The sequence below is a fragment of the Leuciscus leuciscus genome (assembly GCF_965113295.1).
Source record: "Leuciscus leuciscus genome assembly, chromosome: 2".
Classification (NCBI taxonomy): domain Eukaryota; kingdom Metazoa; phylum Chordata; class Actinopteri; order Cypriniformes; family Leuciscidae; genus Leuciscus; species Leuciscus leuciscus.
In genome coordinates this window covers 33,662,579-33,683,166 of record NC_138726.1, presented here as the reverse complement: position 1 = coordinate 33,683,166, position 20,588 = coordinate 33,662,579, and the positions used below count along the sequence as shown (strand labels likewise).

Genomic DNA, 20,588 nt, shown 5'->3' with positions numbered 1-20,588 from the left:
GGTGCGGAGACAAATGCATGGAGGCGCGGTAATTAAAGCGCAGCAGGGATTTGGCAATGTGCGTTTCAAAAACTGTGATAATTATGTCTGTCAATGTTTGTAGCTTCTTTCTCATTAGCTGCCAGAAAGAAAAAGGCCTCAAAGTAAATCATTCGTGATATTTTTTCACGACCTCCTCACACCAACACCCTCTCCTCCGGTTTTGGTGATTTTTGGGTTTGAATCATGCTCTGGCACTCCATTTCTCTCTCTCTTTCAAATATACACACGAAACGAAAGCTTTTTGGATGATATTATTGCATCTTTCACATAAATGGGCAAAGATTTAATTCTTTTTAGTAATATTGAGTAAATTAAAGCAGGAATTAAATATTACATTCTTTGTTTTATTCCATCAATCTTGACTCCTAACAATTGAAATGAATCCTGCAAACACTTATGCTCAAATCTTCTACTTCAGCTGATATGTTTCCTGTATAGAGCATCACAAGATGCTGAACTTACTGATAAACTGATAAAAGTCTCAGGTCTTTTAAATTAGACTCTAAGAGTGGGATCATATCTCTGAGTGTGAAATGACAAATCGACTATAATAACACCCTTTTTAGAGTGCGGGTAGTCAAAAATCTGTTTCATATAGACTGCCGGCATTAGCCAGCTTGTGTATATATAATTGTTCTACCCTTAAATTGCTCTTGCCAACAATTAAGGTTGTGCAAAGCAATTATTTCCATTTTCTGCCATGCTAATAGGTGTGCGTGTCATTCACTGTAACCATGGGGTTTGAATCTGTCTCTCTCTCATGCAGTGGTGTTTGATCTTTTTGTGAAGCTATAGAGAAATTAGTGGAGAAGTACTGAACCATGCAATTACTTTAGCAAAAGTTTTGAAAGGCTTTGTGATCGGCTTTTGTGCTTTAAAGACATACATACTCCCAAATGCACTCACAAAGACAAGCATACATGCTATCAAGCACACACTCACTTACACAGACTGCTGTAGCATTTGATCTGCGTGGAGAAATTCTCATCAAATCAGAGCATTTCGGACATGAAAATGGCCACGTTAATAAAAAGTACTATTCTTTTTTAAGTATCTAAGTTTGAAGCTTCAAGGTCACACACATACACATGAAAGAGCAGCAGCAACTTTGGAAGTGTTTGGAGCTTGTGTGTTTTACAGTCTCGTCCGTTCTCTAACCGTTCTTTCATTTAATAAGCTCAGGTCTGACACCCCAAGCAAGACTGCATATCTTGCCTCCTCACAGCAAACACGCTTTTGTTGCAGCTCAAAATGGGCACATTCCAACCTGATGACAGCTTTCCCTTCATTTTGTAAAGATACATTTCAGGTCAGGAGGATGTTCTCCTGTAATGCATCCAGAAAATAATATATTTCTTAAATATGAGTGTGGACAGGATGTGTTGCAGTCAGTGAATATACGTATAGCTATAAAAAATAAAATAAAATTGGGCTTCATTTTCTTTTAGACCTGATAAATGGTGGTTTCTGTTGATGTTCTTTGATGACAGATAGTAGGATGTGTGTACTAGTGTAAGACCGGATGCTATACTTCATACAAATTATGGTCATCACAGCTTGTTAGACATGGGTTATTAAATAAGAATTGATCAATTGCATGCCCCATTCTGGCCATTCTCCTGTAGTGCATAAATCAGTAATTGCCAATCAGGTTTACTTGTACCCCAGAATATTTGTGCTAATTTGTGAGTTTTTATTGATCAGTATTAAACATTCTTTGTTTTGTTTTCTACTTTAATAATATTAATGATAATGCTGAATGAAATTCAGTATAATATGATCATATTAAAAAATGATTAAAGTTAAATGTTAATGTGCTTCATGTTATAGCCTCTAAAGGGATTGGGTTTCATGCAAGTCAAAAATGTTGTCTTCAAAAATCTTCGCTGGATCAATCTAAATACATAAGGTTTTACCATTAAAAAAAAATGTAAGTATAGATAGGTAGAAATAGCTCCTTACAGTTATCACTTTTAACAGTGAACACATTCTGGTTTGCGTCAGGGAAGAGGAACCTGGGTCTTACTGATGGGAAAACACTGGCATAATTTGACCGTTTGCAAACTTATTAGATTGATTAAGTTAAAAGAGGTGGACTGACCCTTTGCTGCAGTTTGAAATCTACTTTTGCTTATGGTTTTGCTGCTGATTAGCTGAAGTGCTGGAGAAGATCTTGCCTGTCATTATTTAATTGTGGCTAGTGCATTGTCATATGTCATAGTCCATATCCATGTCAAGTTTTTTTTCTCCATCATTAGCCTTTTTTCCATTGGGACAGCTTTCACTCAGACAGGCACACAATTACACGCAGACACCCTCCTCCAGCCACTGAGCTTCTCATCAATAAATGCGTTTGATTAGAGATATGCCTTGCTTTACTCCCGGAGCCGGCTTTAAAGGTATTAAAGAATGCACATGCTCGGAGAGGACAGACAGGGGAGAGAGAGGAAGAAGAGGTGACTGGAGATGATAGAACGATATAGAAATGGAAGAGAGAGGGGATGTGAAGTAGATAAAAATGAGAACGAGAAAGGGGTCGGGAGAGGGGAGGTGGTCGTGAGAGAGACGACTCTGCACTCATTAGAGACAGGCCTCTGTGCCTTCTATTTATTTGATTTGCTTTTCCTTATCTTTTTTTTCTCTCTCAAGCTTTTTAACGCCAAACAGAAATTGTGGACATTCTGTTTCTCTTGGCAGGAAGTTTGTTTACCCCTTCCCAAAATATTGGAGGGGACCGAAAAAATGTTCAGAAAGCAAATAAATAAGATAAACAGTGCAGTAGAGCACCACAGAAACTTCCATCCGTCCAACATGCACATATCACTTAAGTCTTACTGTAGAATAGATATCCTATAAATGTCTGTCAACAAGCTGCTAGGTGTATAATTTTCAATGTTATTTGAAAATGACCATTTCATGGATATTCATGGAATATTTACTTTGTCTTTTCACCTTTAAGATGGACCATGACCCCCGAAACCCAGCCTATATCAGCTCTCAAGGTCCTCTTCCCTCCACTGTGGCAGACTTCTGGCAGGTAAGATACTCAGTCTTGTCCACGTCTATTCCATAAGGATAAACACAAGTGCAAGAATGAAAATGTTGGTCTACTCTTTTAGGTTAATGTTTCATGATTTAAAAACACTATTCATCACTATTCAGTGTTCGTTGTATGTTTTTACCGTATTAGACTTGTTCAGGGAAACCCATTAGCATGAATTATTTTTGCTATTTGCTATTGCTATGGGTACATATCAGTAATTAATATTTATCTGTAAAAGCAAAGAACTCAAAATATAATGTGAATATGAACTCTCGAATAAAAAATGCAAAACTGGGCCTTTTTTTACAATGATAAGGTTAAAAAGAACACTTTCCACCTGTCCACAAAAAGCTACTTTTATGTTACCTTAATTAAGAGGGTCAAAGGTCTGATAATGTTTAGGATTCCTCACTGGTAGAACTGCACAAAGTGTGTATGTGAGAATTGGGAGATTTTTTTCTCCAACATGCATGCTTTGAACAAGATTTTAGTCACTCAGTATTGATTTTAGATGTTTTATTTGTATATTAGAATTGACATTATTGGCTCAGATGATTTTGAGAAACACCTAGATGCTTTTTGCTGGCATGTTTTTTATCTCAAACATTTTCCAACTGATCCAATAATCTGCATATAGCAGCAGCTTTGAACATGTTTTCTTTTTGATTCTTCTATGTGCTTTTCAAAAAAAAAAAAAAAGTAAGGTTAGGTAAGTAGATGGTGTTAAAAACCTGAATCTACATTTTAATAAATTGACTGTGTTAATGTGTTGATGTCACTTGACCCTCTGTAATCACAAAGCTGTTTACTAACAGATGTGGGTGTGCACTAATTGATGTTATTGGTTGTTTGAATTTGTCATTTTGTCAATTACTGGCAGAAAATTAATTATCTAAATTGATTTAATTTCATACAGATGAATTATAGACAGTCAGGCCAGTTCTGAATGCAAAAAAAAAATTAAAAGTTCCATTTAAATTAAACTGAGTGCATTAATCCCTGTCAATTAATGTAGTAATGTCATTGTCTCAGTGTTCCTTCTCATTAATGACAAGGTGATTCATTCCAAACAGAGCCAAGCTTTTAAAGATTTGCAGAGTCTTAAGTTTTCTCCTTAAGACAGTGCACAAGTTTATACAAATCTAAAACAAATTATAGCCTATACATACATACATAATAGCCTATACACAGTTTTTCATTAGGCATAGCTTGAGGTTGTACAACTTTCTCTAATTCGTCATTCAAAGAACAATAGAAACAGTGTTAATTAGTGATAAGTATGATCTATGTTGTTCAAAGTTCTGAAGTCATTCGTTGAAAATCTGTGAGCATACATCCAAACAAAAAAAATGATTAAAGAGATTCATGTAAAAATATTGTTAAACAAAACTGTACATTACATATGACATTTTAGGTCATTTTAGTACCTTTCTGTAGCCATTAATTTCCACTGAACCCTTAAAGACAAGCAGTGATGATCCATATAGTGACCCCTTTAGGTCCACGTTACAACATTGTTTTAATATGAATGTTGGAGATTTGTACTGTCCACATACCAAATGTCAAAAAAAGAAAGTTGTTTTATATTTGCATAATATTGTTAAAAGTTTGAAAGCAACTTCTACTTCTGTCAAATTTGATTCACGCAGTATTCAGTTGTCACTTTGTGCAATTTCTGTTCAAATCTCTGACCAAGCACAAAGCGCTCAGTTCTGTTCACTGCGGAGATGTTTTCAGAAACATGTTTGTTGGTTTTGTTTGACCTTTTCTGCATATTGCACTGCAAAGCTTAAACTCAACAATATTTTATCATCTGGTCTGGAACATTACAAGCTCCTTCAATGACCTTCTAATACATTCTGTATTACAGAATCAAGCGTTGTGGTCTTTGTATATGAGCTCATCAATCAGGGGTGCGTTTCCCAAACAACGACGTAACTCGCTGCTTAACTACCATAGTACGATGCATCGTTGAAGAAATCAACTAACTAGTCACGACTGTTTCCCGAAACCGTATTGTCGCAAACTGGTCGTTCAACCACGTTGGTTTATGACGTCACGCACGTGGTGGAGTAATAACTTCTTTTAATGAATCTGTTTGAGATTGAATTAACGCTAGATGTTTTGCTATAAATTACAGACATGACATCTGAGGACTATTTCTCATTTTTCTCAGTTATTTTGCTTCATTTCCAGATTCAATCATAGGCTCGTTCTTACATAGTAGAGCACGTTCGCACATGCGCAGTCTTCAAAAACGGTGCTTAAAATCTCTTGACAAACTAAAAGACGTAAATGACATTTGCATGTATTCTAAATAAAAGACACAGGTTGTACTGAATGTCAGCTTGCTTATTTTGTTCAAGATAAGGATTTATTAAGTCCACATGTCATGCAAACTAGAAACTATGCTTCTAACCACAGCTCGAGAGCTGTCGTTCCAACCACACTACTTTGCGATGCTGTTTGTGAATGTTCGTTTGAACGATGGTTTCGGGAAACACAGACTCGTTGAACTATGCTGATAACGACGGAACTTGCGACCATTGGCTAACGATGCTTTTGGGAAACGCACCCCTGAATGACTTAAACTACACAATATGTTTTTTATAATGCTGAATAACATTTATCTTTTAACATCATTTGACCATTAATGTGTACAGTGAAAATACATCTAAACACATTTCTTTATTCCTGTAGGCTAATAGTTGTACCATAAATTCTATTTGGATGAAACATGTGAAATAAAATTAAAACTCTATTAAATACTACATTCAATGAAAGCTGCTTTGTATTGCCATCATTCTCTCATCATATAATCATTCCATCTCCAGTGTTTTGTGAGATTAAAAATGATAACATATTCATAATGATAACTTTATATTGCTTTTTGAACCACTTTTTCCATGGTGTAATGTCTCTACATTTCTCTGATAATGACTCTGTGGGGACGTGTGGCACACGAGTTTGATTATTTTATGAACAGGATCATTGTATTTTATTGCTCCCATAAAAGTCAGTGTTTTCCCTCATTTTCCTAATGGCTGCAGTGGGCCTTTCCGTGATTGAAGGATACAGTAAAAGTGTGATTAGGGGAAATGGAGCAAGGCTGAGGAGGTTCAGTATACAAGGAAAAGGGGAGATTGGGAGATAAAGGGCAAGAGAGGTTGGCTGGAAGACTAAACTAAACCTAAATTACAGTGACGAGTGGAGTTGAGTTATTAAGACCAATTATGTTTAAAGTGAGCTCTGCTGAAACTCTCTGAATCTGATCATACTGTTGAGGAAAAACATTTTTATGTTGAAAATGTATTTATGGCTGTCCGTCTCTGTCTACATTGTAATGTTGCTTTTCCACTTTCTGCTATGTTGTGTAGATGGTTTGGGAGAGTGGCTGTGTGGTGATTGTCATGCTGACACCTCTTGCTGAAAACGGCATCAAACAGTGTCATCAGTATTGGCCTGATGAAGGGTCAGACCTCTACCACATATATGAGGTAAAGCTTCTGAGGAAATATATTGTTTTATTGTTATTATATATTATTTCAGGTTTTAATACCTTAGTTTAGATTGACAGCTTCAAACCTATATTACAGATTTCCTTATATTTTGACTAATTTATGTTTACTCTTTAAAAATGCTTAAGGCTTTTCCTAGTGTAATATCACATTCTCTTTATGTTCTTGAAGGTAAACCTGGTCTCTGAGCATATCTGGTGTGATGATTTCCTGGTGCGCAGTTTCTACCTAAAGAATGTCCAGACTAATGAAACCCGCACAGTCACTCAGTTCCACTTCTTGTCCTGGATGGACCAGAATGTTCCAGAGTCTGCTAGAACCTTGCTGGACTTCCGCAGGTATGTGTCCAGCTACTATATTTCACTAGGGTGTTAATGCCAGAATGTCTACTGGTTTTCGTTAAAGGTTTTGACTAATATACTCATGTTCCTTATTAGTTTTTGTTTCTTGACCTTCTGTTGACCTTCAGCCTATGTTTTAGAGTGAATAGAGTGTATGCTTTTGAAGAAGAAAAAATTTAGCCCTTTAGTTAATTTTTTTTTTATACCAGATCCCTATATGCATGGCCTAAAACTACGTTTTTGCCACACCTGCCAATGGCCGAAAATTTACCGGCCATAAATATTGTTTTACCTGCCATGAAACATAGATTAATCCTTATTAAAGTTACAAAAGTTATTCAGTCAAGAGCAGTGCGTGATTTTTCTTTGTCTTTTGTTGTTTGATTAACATTAAAAACACAGACAGCAGCAGGAATATTAGGCTACTCTCACTTTAAGAGCTAATGAATGAATAAGATCCAATAAACTGACACACATGCGTTTTCTTTCTCAACTGTTTACGGTCACTTAAGACATAACTGACCATGTTTACGGGTATACTTGCCAAGATGGGCATTCTGACATCATTTTGTTTAAATGTGTCTCTTCAAGTGCGAGAAGACGTAAAAGAGAGCTCAATGCAGTATTCGCACGATGTCTGAGACGCGGATTTCTGGGCACGGGCTTTGGATGTTTGCGCACAGAAAACTTCCCACACAGCATGCGAGTGACGAATGAGTTGTCTTTCACGTCTGTTTGCGCTTGAATATTTAAATTGGCAAGGCTCCAACTTTGGTGACGATGCAGCACTGGTCCGTCAACTGTCCCAAGCGTCGTTCATGTTCATGTTCACGTTCTCACAATATTGCATTGTTAGAATTCATAAAAATGCTACCTTGCAACTGGCGATTGACCATGTTGCATACACTCGCCAACACAGATTTTACTAGCATTTGGCACTTGGCGAGTGTTAATGTTAGGCCCTGCGTATATGTGTTCATAATAGCCAACGCATTGCAAACCCCCCACAGCAATCTATTTTAAATCAAACACTCCAATTAAATGTGAAATGTTCAGCAATAAAACAGTAGTGAAAGGAAAGCCAATGGCAGCACAAGACTCCCTCATTTTTCACCTGCTGTGAGCTTTCTGAAGAAATGCAATAGGCCTCTGGGGTAAAACCTTAAAGAAATGTAACAACCCTGGCATACAGTAGGTGGATGTATACCTCCAATAGGTTGATCCATTTTGGTCTACCAGTTTCATTGTTCATACTCAAGCTGAGTTAACAAAGTGTTCTACTGCGCTGTTACTTTATTAATTACACTACTTCACCATAGAATGTTTTCCACTTTTACAGATACAGGGAGCAGTGCTTCAGATTTCAAATATTTCTCTAAATAGTTATTAAACGCATTGTTTGCTTTGGGAAAATGTCCTATTCTTTTAAATATGTAGGTGAATTAAGAATGACCTATCATATGAGATTTAAATTTATGTGCTGACATTTCTAAAGCCTCAGATTTGCTGAATCTGTTTTTGGAATCATGGGACAAAGCGTTTAGATCTGGAATGATGATATTGGATCTTGTGAATAGGGTGGGTCTGATCCTCAATCAGCAGTCTTATTGATGATTCCCATATGATCCATGGTTCTGATTTAGCACTCCTATTCTGAGGTGTTCTGAATATTCTTTTCACTTTAGGAAAATTCTCCCAACGTTTCAATGACACCTTGAGCATTGAGGCTTTGATGAGATGGTTTTAACCCTGGTGCTTCTGTTTGACTTGCTCTGGTTTCTGAAGCCATTCTGAATATCTCCCCATAGGCCTGTGACACAGTCTTGTCTCATACACTGCCATGACTCACACTGAATCTGTCAAACGCTCCTCACTCACCTCTTGTTTCTTTCGTTGGCCAGCTAATTAGCGGTTGCCAGTGTCATTTTTGTGATGTTGCAGCTAGTTATATGAGCCCAGTTGCATAGTCACAAAAGTGATCATTGGAAACTGTATATCCTCTTCCAGGCCCTTGATTTTTCCTTGCCTCCCCACCTGCATTTCTCACTCACCAGATCTCCCTGTTTCTCGCACTCACCCTCCCTTTTTCTCTGCCCCTCTGTCTTGCCCAAAAACGCTCTCTGCTGTCCTAATGCCCCTAATGCATGACGGTCCCCTCTGCAGATCTGCGCCATCTCAAACAAAACTACTCGAAGAATCACTTTTATTAAACATTTCTTGTGTAGGAAGCATCACACTTTATTTTATATTTCTTTCAAGGTCCAAAGTTAATTAATGTACGGATCTGGAATGCATTTCATTTTTTTTAGAAATGTATTTTTACACAATTTTTATTAAAACCCATTGTTTTTTTCCCACCTCGTACTTTCATTTTGATGGCTTACTGCAATGAATATTTCACATTTGTATTGGTAAAAGAAAGAAAAAACTTTAGGCATCTTTCTGATGGTACTTTTCCACAGAATTAAAAGCTTCTATAAGATAAGCGAGTCATGGAAATGCTTTAATTGAGTGGTGCAGGTATGACGTCAGAATCCGGAAGTCTATTCGCCACTGGTTCCTTCGAGATTTTCCTATGGGGTTTTATAATAGGGGATTTCAATTTATGAGTAAAATAAAGCCTGTGGTAAACATACCCTGTCGATACTTTGACGTTTTGTTCTACAACATACTGCACACACTCACACCCCAAACTGTCTTATCTAGTTACTTATTAAAAACATAAGTTTTCAAAAATGAAAATAACTGCTTCAAAATTCACGTTTGCTATTTCGTGTTTGACGTTTTGCTCTACAACGTCAATTACACACACCCATAGCGGGTGTGTGTAATTGACGTTGTAGAGTAAACGTCAAAGTATTGTCAAGTTATGTTTACTACAGACTTTATTTTACACATATATCGAAAAACCCCATTGGAAAATCTCAAAGGAACCAGCAGCGTATTAGTCTTCTGGGTTCTGGCATCATACCTGCACCACTTTATAGTTTTTATGTCTTTGATTTGAATCAAGCATGTCACTTGCATTAGCGTGGGGCAGATTGCCATTCTTACACTTTTGACTTAAACCATGTAAAATGCTGTAGCTCCTTTTAAAGTAAAAATTAATCCGTCCTGTTTTAGAAAATTTCCAAAGCCTATTTTTCTTGCATTTGACTCTTGGTGAGTGTTCATTTTGGACCCTGCTTTCTTTAAATAACAATTTATAAATGTGTGCTGGGTTTTAGAATTGAAAGTAGTCTCATGAGCATTTAGATCAGACCTAAAAAAAAAATTCAAAACAACTTTTATAGTGTCTTTTGAAAAATCAACCTTGAAGTATACTCAAAGCAGGGATTTTTTTTCCCTCTATTTGGATGAGATAAACAATATGAGTTAACACAGTAGGTCTCCATGGCAACAACACCTATGTGTCTTAAATTCTTGAAAGGCCTTATGGTTTTGCAGGCATTATAATTGGGCAAGGTTAATGTGTTTTGGATCGTGACACCTAACCACACATCATTTCCTTAATGGCTTGTCACAATGTGGAGGATTAATAATTTATTTTCTGGTTGAAAGTAACATGTTAAGCAATGTCATATGTTTATATATGCCCATATTTATAGCAATTTTTAAACAAATGAATATGTCCCTGATCTACTAATTTGCTCTTCAAATATTAATGGCCTCTTTTTTCTGTCATTGCAGAAAGGTTAACAAGTGCTACCGGGGCAGATCTTGTCCGATAATTGTTCATTGCAGGCAAGTACCACAATAATATAAAAATGCATTTATAAGCTAGTTGCACCAGTCTAAAATACTAAGACTGTGTGTGAGTGTGTGTGTGTGTGTGTGTGTGTGTGTGTGTGTGTGTGTGTGTGTGTGTGTGTGTGTGTGTGTGTGTGTGTGTGTGTGTGTGTGTGTGTGTGTGTGTGTGTGTGTGTGTGTGTGTGTGTGTGTGTGTGTGTGTGTTGTTCTTAATATTGTTAAATTATTGCTTTTTTTTTTTTTTTGGTCTTACTATAAGATGCAAAAGGGAGAGCAGTAATCAGTCCAGTGGTCTGAATCTGAATTATCTCTTGGGCTCGGTTAGAAATGATCCGCTGGTAAAATAAATGGATTATTCAGTGAGCGGTGTCTATATGACTGATGGTAAAAATCTATGCCCTTTACCATCAGTGTGAAATAGAAGAATATGTGTAAACTAAAATATTGGTTAAATGATCTTTAACCTCAGGGGTTAATGGCTAACATGTTGTGCGTTGGGGGGAAGACAGGCTTCACAGCTGTCATGCATATTTGAATAATTCAGAATGATATCAGGGGAGAGGGAAGACTTTCCGTAAATAATTCTCTCTTATTTTCCAAACCCTTTACTTCAATGTGTTTTTGGTGTGTGTGCTTAAACCTGAGCAACCTCAGAAAGTGGCATCCACACACATTCATTCAGTAATACACTCATAATATTCAGCTGCATGTCTTGAAAAGTAACCTTGATTTCAAATCAAAATGCAGTTTACCATCCGACTGCGTCTGAGTTTGGCTGGTCTTGCAATTTAGTAGATTGCGTAGAAGGTAAAACAAGTTTAAAATGCTTTTACAAGTCACTTCAAATTCCCACTGTGTTCAGACTCAAAAATAAAGTGTTCAGTTTTTGCTCTTAAAAAAGCTGTTTTATAAAAAAATTGGCGAATGCAGTTTAGTTCTGCAAAGAACAGGAAAACAAGACAGCAGTCGTCTTTGACAGAATTATTGTGAATGCTGAAGGATGATGCAACAGCCAACAATGCGGCTGAAACACAGAGAAATGAACGCTTTGTTTTCATTTCGGCAGGCACACGCTGTAATGCTCAATCAGACAGGTCTGCTCTTTTCTCAGAAGTGATAACGAGTTTCTGTCTTCATTTGCAGCGATGGTGGCGGAAGGAGTGGAACTTACATCCTGATTGACATGGTTCTAAATAAAATGGCCAAAGGTAAGAGCGCACAGCACAGATGAGGAGGTGCTGTCATCACAACACACAACGTTTCAAACAGTGAAGGTCTCGCCGTGCATTAGGGGATGAATGCGCTCTTTAATGAATGGGCAAGGATCTCAAATGGCTAATGTGAAGAAAAGTGTGTGAAAACGTGAAGGACTGAGAAAAGCGTAGACATTTCCCGATTTTTGCGGCTTGTGTCTTAATGCATTTCTCCTGAAAGCAACTGCGAAGGTTTCAGCTTTGCATACTATGATTGATTTTTTCACATGCAAATATTAAACGCTGCATAGAGTTTGACAAGTCATGTGAATCCAGCCACGGAGACAGGAGGTGCCTTCATAACCTGTCCGAATCATTTCTCCTGCACCGGCACCATTCTTCCTGACCCCATCTGGTGAGGTCACCCATGCATTTGCCTCCCTCTATTCTGGTCACCGGTCCATCCCTACTCCTGACCCGACCATGGTCCATAGCTTTTTCCATAATGGGGGATCAAAGGGCAGATTCAGGGGAGAGAGTCACATTTGTGCCTCTTTCCCATGCTGTCAGGGGCCCGGAGCCTCGGCCCTCATCGGCCCCCTCCATCTCCCTTTTGTCTCCTCTCTGGGAAGCAGGAGGGGCTCACAGGTTGCCCACTTTCCAGTGTTCACTTGTGTGATCAAAGCCCTAGAAAGTCCTTAACAACAGAAATCTCCCTCTTCCATTCCCCTTTTCTCTCTCCTGTTCTTCACGTCTTCCTCCTCTCGCTCCCTTTTTTCCTCAAACACCCCGTCGTATTTTTCTTTTGCTTTTTTTCATCTCTAGGAATGAATTGTAAATTAGTGAAGAATGCTGTTTTAATTCCAAAGGCTTTTCTTGTTAGATGCCCCCTCCTTTGCTCACTCTCTGTCTTCCCCCCTAAACTTCGGAATCTTGCACTTCTTAAGACATGAAAGTGTTGGAGGACTTTTGAGGCTGGAACCCCAGCTGCACTCGCTCCCTTTCAGAAAGCATCTATAAAGATTCCAGCTTTTCTCTTTCCTTCGCCCTCAAACTCTCTCTCTCTCTATCAATCTGTGCAGAAGGGAGGGGGTAGTCTTTCTTTTCTTTTTGAAGAATGAATGAATGAGAAATAAGGCCTTGTTAGACCTCTCCTGCTCTCCTCTCATTTATGAGGAGAAACAACAATGGACCTGTAGAAAAAGTAATTCAAGCTAAAGGTGAAAGGGATATTTCTCCTAATCAGCCTTTTCACTATTCCTGCCATGTGAAAATTTTCATATTCAATTTACAGTTTTGGTTCAATAAGTGGTAGCATTGTAAATTTGTATGGACAAGAACAACAGCTCTACATGAGCGCTTCACCTCATGTAAACTGTGTGCAGGTTCAGTATCTGTGACCACAGTCTCAGAATCTCCTAATGTAAGTGATTATGCGTGTTACTTATTATCAAGTAAAATGATCTGCAGACATTGGCTAAATCTTCCAGATATAAACCGCATAAAAGACTATAAACACAGGAAATATTGTCAGGTGACCTACACAATCTAAATGAAATGGTTTTCTTAAAATAAAATAATATATGGTAAATGACCACATCAGTATGACTAAACTCCTTGCACTTCTATGCATTTTTAGGCATGCATGAAAACGATATTAGCATCAACACCAGCGGACGATATTGTTCTGTTTATTCTAAGCGAGCTGCAGTTTTGTCATCTACCACTTTAAATGCTTGAGCTCTTTAAAGTTGTATGGATTCTTATTGGCTGTCGATGTTTTTATCATTCATCAGCTGAAAAAAAATACATTCTGAAAGTGATTCCAATGATATTGTTTCTTTGTGCCGTTATCGTTATAGCTGTGGTGTAGACTCTGCTATTCTTTTGTTTTTAGAACGATTTTTAGAACTGTATCTTTATTGTTATTGTTATAGTTATTGTCCTTGGTGTGAATGGGCCTTTACTCTTTTTATACTGTACAGATTGGATTTTTATCACTAGTATTGGTTAGTTTTGAAAAAGTTCTTATGTTGTTCTCTAGAATAAACCAAGTTGTGCTTGATCCTTTCCATTTCTTTATTGTGAGCTAAAACAAGAAACAGTCTATAAGCTTTGTCCGGCGAATGTAATTCCATAGAAAAAGAGTGAGCGAGTGGAAGATGATCTATGATTACGCGCAGTACTTTGAACTCATGTTGTGTGGCTCTGTTGCAGGTGCTAAGGAGATTGATATTGCTGCTACCCTGGAGCACCTGAGGGACCAGAGATCAGGCATGGTACAGACCAAGGTAAGCTCTCCGCTTAAAGAACAGCATAAAAGTGCGAGATGATGGACGTCAGGTGTTTAGGTTCTCCGGTAAAGATTTTGTACTTAAACCAGAATAAAATAAAAGAATTCTCAAAATAAAATGTAAAAAACATTATTTAAAATTAAAAAAATTAAAGATATGTTCTGTGAGAAAACTAAAATGTGTCTTTTAAAATATAAATGTAGATGTGTTTTTTTTTTTACTATTACTGCTACTGCTTTCATTTTCTCTCATGAATATGTCTGTTCAAGGCAGATAAAGCATTTTTAGGTTGGATGTCTCTTTCATATAACAATAATTCAATATTAATGCCAATACTATTATTCAGTGTAATGCTATGATAACTTAATCGGAAAGGAAAGTTCAGTCAGCTGCCCTTTAAGCAATAATTGCAATTTCACCTGCACATATCATCCTGAGACGTCCTGCACAATGCGACCCTAACCACACTGCTACAATTAACATCGATTTGTAATCTAAAACCACGTAGTCAATAAAGCACCAAAAGCCAGGCTCAGAAAATTATCTTGTAATTGATCACTTCTTCCATTACAAATGTGTCCTGTTGATGCCGCAAGCAACAACGATTTGAACATAGGCCAGCAGGGCCTAGATAGTCTCACACAGTTTATGTTTATGATTTTTTTAATATATAAACTGTGTTAAAGAAACATATATTTAGCAGTCTTGTGTTTGGAGATAGTAAGATATAGCAGCCCCAACCCCCCCAAACTGAATTACATTAGGTGCTGTTTATAAAAGATAAAGACCATACCTGGTTAGACACTGTAAACTGAGATATTGAGCCTCCATGGATTGTGGCGGAGAGATAACATTCAGTATGCAAATCTATTTAGAGGATACTGAAAATAATGAAAGGGATATTATATAAGTTGTAAATATTAGTATTATATTAGCTTCCTCCCTATTAGGATTTGTATTCATTTTTCATGTATTCAGGTTAGTGAATAAGCTATTTGGAGACATCAACCTACTTTACAGAATAATCAGCTACTCTTCTGTTAATTTTTTTTTTTTTATTCATTTATCATGATGTTCGACAAATTCGTTATATACAAATAAAAGTCAGCGCTGTTTCCTCACAAACAGTGAATTTTGATGGATTTCTAAAGAAACGGGAAGTTAACAAAATGTACCAAGAACCATCAGAATGTAAACGATTATTTTAAAATAGTAATAATAGAATGATGAAAAATGATTTTTTTTTTTTATCATTTCAGAGTCACATTGTAGCTAGTATGTGACTGTATATTTTTGATTTTCTGACTGTGATCTAATACCTGGCTCGCTATTTTGCACTTATTTAATAGCAAAATAGTATTAATATTACTAGTACATTGTAATTTTAATCGTGTAATTTAAACTAATGATTGCTCTTGTACACCTTAGGACTTGCTGTTGTGTTTTGAGTCACTTTTAAATTAACCTAGAAACATTTTATTAAAAAGAAAAACATAATTTATTTAATTACTTACCTAAGCCTAACATAACAGGTTGTTCTCAAGTTCTGTTAAATGTTCTAATTTCTGGACTGTACAGTACAGTAATCTTGTTCTTTACTGTACTGGGCTGCTCAGTCAATACTCTTGTGTTGCTCCAAAAGGCAACATATGTCTAAAGGATGCCCCCTCACCCTCCACTTTTAGAACACTCTCAAAGCAGGTACTCGTGTGTGAAATTGGTCTGCCTCCTAAAATCCATTCTCCCCTCTCCATTCCTGGCCCAGAATAGGAATGTTTTGTGCATTTGCAGCTACTTGAGCTCTCGGCTTTTGTTTACCTTGGAATAGAACCTCAATAAACGGCTTGACTGATCAGATAAATATCCACAGCAATACCGCATCATGTCTGGAGAACATTGAGGCATTAATGTGACACCATCTAGTGGCAAGATGGTCACATTTACACTTTCCTATGCAGTTGCCTTTTTCTTTCCAAATCACCTTGTATGACAGTGAATGATATTTGTGAAAATGATCAAAATGTGTCAAAATTACTGCTACAAAGTGAAATAATAAAATAGAATATTTATTCATGTTGTTTAGTTTTTTTTACTGACCTCACAAACCTTTACCTTCACTATACACTGTGGTTTCAAAATACTGAAAAGTGCATGTAAACATTAATTCAAGAGGGTTTTTTATCCGTTTCTTGTTTTGTGAAGCTTTGTATCTAACTTAACGCCCACTTTAGCTTGTTTATTGGCCTGCAGTGGGAGGCTTCAGTTTCAAACGTTAGATTTGAGGGTCGCTCTTCAGACAATGATCGATCTTCACGGGCCGGCCCTCAGGGAAGAGACAGACTTTGAGTCATAGTTTGAACAGAGCACATTGAGTCACACATTCTCTGCAGCTTTAAACACACACATCTACACAAGGAAAGTGCACACATTGGTGTTCATCGTCTTCTTCTGTCTGTCCTTTTTTATTATTGTTATTATGTTCTCCATTATCCTTTATTCTGCTAAATATATCACTGGCATCCGTTGTGCTTAGTGTAAAATGTCAGTGTTTTTCCAAGTACTTAGCTTCCGCTTTCTCTCCTTCTGTCTTCAGGAACAGTTTGAGTTTGCATTGACTGCTGTAGCAGAAGAGGTGAACGCCATCCTGAAAGCTCTGCCTCAGTGAAGGAAACTTTCACAAACACTTCCAACCTATTTTCTTCCTCTCTTCTCTGTGTAACCTAGATGATTATGAAAATGGACAATGTCAAGCTCTATCCAGATTCAGACGCATTGTATTGCATAAGATATTTCTTTGTACTAAGTGTGTCTACAATTCTATAGCATTGAAGTAATTATTTAGAATGATATTCAACTAGCCAACAAGGCATGCAATCATAGATTGTATTTGCAGCTTGAATTGGTGTTTACATACCCACTAGTTGTGCATATGAAATATCTGAAATATAAGTGTTTGTGTGAAGCAGATGTGATCTCAGCGGTGTTGTATTACACTGTATTAGTCCACTGCAGTTATGTTCTTATACAGTGAGTTCATGTGACTACACTTTATAGTTATGGATGAGAAATACTAATGCGAAAATGAGAATACTACAGTATATTACAGTACTACAGTTGTGATCTTAGAATCAACTTTCGTTGTTGTGATATATTGTTTCTAGATCAACTAATAAACAGATTTTATTACATATAGATTAATTGATTATACATACAGAATGAACCATGTGATTAAAAATGGTCTGCCAAAATGTTATTGTACATATTATTTTTGTGTGTGCATATATAAAAGTAACATAATAAATCTCAAAATGCTGAAGCTTGAGTGATAATTGCATTCATGAATCATTTTGTGTATAATGGAAGGAGAAAGACAGAATGAGAGATATTGAAACAACAGTTTTCTTCAAATGTATTGTCACTCCTGAATCTCCTAAATCTGTTCAGGAATGTTTGATTTGGGAATATCTGGAGGTAAATAAGAAAAAAGGGCCATTTTCTGTTTTACTCATCCTTGAACAACTAATACAGACTAATGTATACATAATACAAATGTAGTATTGTTAAAATTATTTAGAAACTTTTCTCCTAGATGCATACATAAATATTCACACCTCTTAATTTCCTGTTTGCAGTGCTATTATTGACAGCACTTATGACGTCCATGTGCCTTCCTGCTATTTCTGTGTTGATTTGCATGCTATTTGCATATGTATCTGTCGCTTAACCTGCGTCTTATCAGTATGCAACCAATCTGAATGTAAGGGGGGCATGCTAATCATCTTATGAATAACTATATGGTAACCATAATTGTGCATGTTTAATTGGTCGTCATCAGAGGGATACAAGTTTATTAGAAAAAATTACGGATGGTAATTGCTTCCTGCAGCAACTAGAGCATTATGCAGGATTGTGATATGCTGTCGTCTCCTGTTCAGGGAATTCATATATCGTTCAGCACTGCTAACACGATTAATTATTGCGTTTGGCGACAACTAGTTTAACTCAAGCTGATTTTTTAATTAACTTAGTTTCACTATCATTTATTTTAGAATTCATCCATTTAAATTGTCCTTGATAATTTGCATTCTGATTATTCTCATCTGTTCCAAGTTGCGTAAATCAGAGTGTCATTATCCATTTTCTTTTCTCTCTCTCATTTTTACCAACACACTGTCAAAGAAGAGATATTACTATTAATACTATCAGTTCTAAATTATTTGATTGCATTGCATTCACTGACACACTAGAAATGCAAGGAATTTGCATGTTTAGCTTGAAAGACCTCAAGTGACCCAAAACATCTAAAATTCCCCAAAACTTGATTTGGAAGTTATGGGAGTTGATGCTAGATGTCACAAGCATAACAAAATTCAAAGCTTAGTATCCTCAGAATTACATAATTTGAATGAATGAATAAAAATACAGATTCAAACTAAAAGACGAGCCTTGCAGATGATCACTAAATCGAACAAGTAGCATCAGAAATGCTGTTTTGTGGAATATATTCAGAGCGGAGAGATGAAAACAGCATCCTAATTGGTTTAACACAAGTTAAATCAGTACATAAGCATTTGACTGTAAGTGATCGCAAATGACCTTGTGTGTTTCTCTAAGAGCTTTACTACTACCTTCCACTGCATTAGAGGATAGAAAGGAATTTATAAACTGCAGAAAGACATAAAACTACACAGAACGCACACATTGACAGATAGAACAATTCAAAGACTAATCAGGTCTTATCTAAAATACTTTTGTCATTTGTAATGCTGGCCACAACTTGTTAAATATGATTGAAAGCAGAGATACACTTGTGGCACATGACTAGAAGCATAGGTAAATGTCTTATTACTAATGTTTTTAATGCCATTTAATAATAGAATGCCTTTGCCGTGTCTTGATTTTAGATAGTTTTAGGCTTGAATATATAGTGACAATGTTCCTAGCAAGTAATTCGCAATGTAATATCATTTAAAAGTGTAATTATTTCATACAAACGTGAATGTTACAGCATCACCCATTGATATGCAGGAAAGGAAAATGTTAGGAAACATTATGTGCCATGTCTGTTCCATGTATTTTTATAAATACACAGAACTCTTTGGTTCATGCTCATTTATGTTCAAATATTTCATAAATCACTTTAGAGTGTGATATGTTTCCCTCTGTTATCTGTGCTTTTGGACTTTTAGTTTGGAGTTTTGCTTAGTTCCTGTCTTAGTCTCTCATCTAATAGTCTTGTGTCTTTAAACCCTTGTGTTTCCTGTGTTTATTATCTGGTGTTGTTCTTTTATGGATGTTTCGTCGGTGTTGTCCTCAGTTCTGTTCCTCGGTTTTTGTTGCTGTTATTAAATAAGTCTTGCTTCTGAATCCTACTCTTCTCCGTCTCTTGAGTTCATCGCCATTACAGATATTATGAATATGGTCAGTTCATCTCATGTGTAAGGGTTCCCACAATATTCTGATATCACTTACTGATGTGAAGAAAGTGAGATTTCCCAGCTCAGAATTTTTCATCGTGAAAGGACTAAAAGTTACGATTAGAAGTCCTCATGAGTATATGACTCAATCAGAGCCCTGTAGTGAAGCTCACTTAGAAACCCAATTATCTTTCTATATTATTCCCAAGTCCCCACTGACAACCACTGGCCCAGGATCCCAGCTCTTTAAGAGGACCCTTTTCAATAGGAGATTCCCTTCAATAGTACTTCAAACTCAGTTCCAATCCAGCTCATAATCATGTCTTTGCACCCGTTACCCTAGGAATAAATAGGCTGATAAGAAATAGGCTGAGTCAAACCAAAAAATATGACAAAGAGAATCTCATGTTTATGTGCAGTTTGGTATATACAAACTTGCTGTGGAAATGATTAAGACACACGTAATGACATAATAAAACAGCTTTAATAGTATGTCCACCTATATAAGAGCTATTCAAAGAGCCAATTGGGTCTGTCTGAAATGCTAGGCTGTGTGACTTTCCTTTTTGGAGACTAGGATGCATATTTCCAATAAATGTCTTTAGGCATTGTGCAAAAGATCTGACATAATCCGTTGGTCTTAAATCAGAAGGTCTTTAGATAATCTAGCAAGCACTTCTTGATTTACCAGCAAAATTTCTGAAAATGGGCTGCTTTTAAAAGTACCTGTTAGATCAATAGGTATCTGCACAGGTAGCCAGCTTTACGCCTGAAAAACAATGGTGAACCCTGGTTGTGTTTGGCTTGGACGACTTCCAGAAGAAGCATGTGGGAAGTGATCCAGGTCTCCTTGAGATGGCTGACTGAAGCTGGGCTTGTTTTCTCCCATCTGTAATGAGAGGGGAGCAGATTGCAGCAGTAGCGTCTCATGTCTGGCCAGGACCCCTGCTCGCTTTGATCTCCTATAAAACACAAACAAGCTTTTTAAAC

The 20,588-nt window shown here is 36.8% G+C and overlaps 1 protein-coding gene across 1 annotated transcript in view; it reads left to right on the top strand.

The window, feature by feature from the left end:
* Positions 1–17,501, top strand: part of ptprn2 (protein tyrosine phosphatase receptor type N2) — a 263,712-nt gene extending 246,211 nt beyond the window's left edge. The window contains exons 17-23 of the mRNA XM_082162142.1: positions 3,002–3,079; positions 6,463–6,582; positions 6,775–6,941; positions 10,635–10,688; positions 11,838–11,902; positions 14,105–14,178; positions 16,775–17,501. Of these exons, the coding sequence (XP_082018268.1) occupies positions 3,002–3,079; positions 6,463–6,582; positions 6,775–6,941; positions 10,635–10,688; positions 11,838–11,902; positions 14,105–14,178; positions 16,775–16,846 (630 nt within the window). The 3' untranslated portion in view covers positions 16,847–17,501. The remainder of the gene's footprint in view (positions 1–3,001; positions 3,080–6,462; positions 6,583–6,774; positions 6,942–10,634; positions 10,689–11,837; positions 11,903–14,104; positions 14,179–16,774) is intronic.
* Positions 17,502–20,588: the final 3,087 nt, after the last annotated feature.